Source organism: Bombina bombina, chromosome 1 (genome assembly GCF_027579735.1).
Source record: "Bombina bombina isolate aBomBom1 chromosome 1, aBomBom1.pri, whole genome shotgun sequence".
Taxonomy (NCBI): domain Eukaryota; kingdom Metazoa; phylum Chordata; class Amphibia; order Anura; family Bombinatoridae; genus Bombina; species Bombina bombina.
In genome coordinates, this window is record NC_069499.1 from 466,152,415 (window position 1) to 466,154,481 (window position 2,067).

The 2,067-nt window shown below is 36.8% G+C and overlaps 1 protein-coding gene across 1 annotated transcript in view; it reads right to left on the bottom strand.

The window, feature by feature from the left end:
* Positions 1-821: 821 nt before the first annotated feature.
* Positions 822-2,067, bottom strand: part of LNPK (lunapark, ER junction formation factor) — a 587,422-nt gene continuing 586,176 nt past the window's right edge. The window contains exon 12 of the mRNA XM_053698475.1: positions 822-1,388. Within this exon, the coding sequence (XP_053554450.1) occupies positions 1,195-1,388 (194 nt within the window). The 3' untranslated portion in view covers positions 822-1,194. The remainder of the gene's footprint in view (positions 1,389-2,067) is intronic.

Sequence of the window (2,067 nt, forward strand, 5' to 3'; positions counted from 1 at the left end):
CAAAATTCACCAAATTTTCACCACAGCGTCTTAAAGCCTTGAAAATATTGCACACCAATTTTGGAAGCTTTAACCCTTAAAATAACGGAACCGGAGCCGTTTTAAGCTTTAAACCCCTTTACAGTCCCTGGTATCTGCTTTGCTGAGACCCAACCAAACCCAAAGGGGAATACGATACCAAATGACGCCTTCAGAAGTCTTTTATAAGTATCAGAGCTCCTCTCACATGCGACTGCATGCCATGCCTCCCTGCCGATATTATTATATCAAAATACCCAGATAAAATGATTCCTCAAGGCTAAATATGTGTTAATAATCAATCGATTTAGCCCAGAAAAAGTCTACAGTTTAAATAAGCCCTTGTGAAGCCCTTATTTACAATCGTAATAAACATGGCTTACCGGATCCCATAGGGAAAATGACAGCTTCCAGCATTACATCGTCTTGTTAGAATGTGTCATACCTCAAGCAGCAAGGGACTGCAAACTGTTCCCCCAACTGAAGTTAATTGCTCTCAACAGTCCTGTGTGGAACAGCCATGGATTTTAGTTACGGTTGCTAAAATCATTTTCCTCATACAAACAGAATTCTTCATCTCTTTTCTGTTTCTGAGTAAATAGTACGTACCAGCACTATTTGAAAATAACAAACTCTTGATTGAATAATGAAAAACTACAGTTAAACACTAAAAAACTCTAAGCCATCTCCGTGGAGATGTTGCCTGTACAACGGCAAAGAGAATGACTGGGGTAGGCGGAGCCTAGGAGGGATCATGTGACCAGCTTTGCTGGGCTCTTTGCCATTTCCTGTTGGGGAGGAGAATATCCCACAAGTAAGGATGACGCCGTGGACCGGACACACCTATGTTGGAGAAACATTCAATATTAATATTGGCAAGAAAAATCCCTCATTCACAAGGATAGAAAAATTCTTTCTTTTTTTTACAACCCTACCATGTAAAATAAATACATTTGCAAGCTTATTTTAAATATATATTTTTAAAATGGAAGTTCTGGGCCAAATTTTGGAGTAAAAAAGAAATGTACATTCAATGGTGGAAAGCAGTTACGGAGATCCAATAGATATAGCACCGCATTCTAGCAGTTTTATAAAATTTGTAATTTCTAAAAGAAATTTCACTAGAATAATATATTGTGTGAATAAAGCTGCCATAAAATAAAGGGAGCAGTTATTTCATTCAGTATCCATAAGGGAGACTTCACTTTCATCAGCAGCAATTATAGTTGGAGGTTTGTCTTCTTGGACAGTTGCTTTCTCTATTTCGGTCTCATCAGGTAGTCCTTCCGATTGCTTTTGAATGCTTAAGGATTCATCTGCTACCTTCTCTGTTTCTTGAGCACTTGTGGTCTCTGGTTCTTTTACGGATTCTAAAAATATAAATGCACAAAAATTAAAAGTGATATGATGTATTTCTAATCTATTATTATAAAACCTAAAAGGGTAACCAAAAATGAGCCATACAAAGCTGCAAACAAGATCATCATCCTTATAATAATGAGGTATAACAGTAATGATTAAAAAACAATATACAGCAAAATTAAAAATCAGTGGAACAAAAAACAATTTATGATTACCTGATACATTAATTGCTTTCATGGTGGGGAGAGTCCATTACTCCTGGGATTCCCAAAACTCTTATCCCTCCCACCTTTTTGGTATGCAAGTCTTAAGTATAGCTAAGCAAAGAGAAGTAGAAAGGTAGGAAAGGACAAAGCAGGGAAAAACAATTTATGTAAGAACTTACCTGAAAATTCATTTATTTTATAGTGGCAAGAGTCCACGAGTTAGTGACATATGGGATATACATTCCTACCAGGAGGGGGCAAAGTTTCCCAAACCTCAAAATGCCTATAAATACACCTCCCACCTCACTCATACCTTAGTTTAACGTATAGCCAAGAAGTGATGTGTATAAAAAGGAGTAAAAAGCATACAAAAAGAGGAACTGGAAAAAAAACTAAATTTATGCTTACCTGATAAATTTCTTTCTTTTGCAATGTACCGAGTCCACGGATTCATCCTTACTTGTGGGATATTATCCTTCCT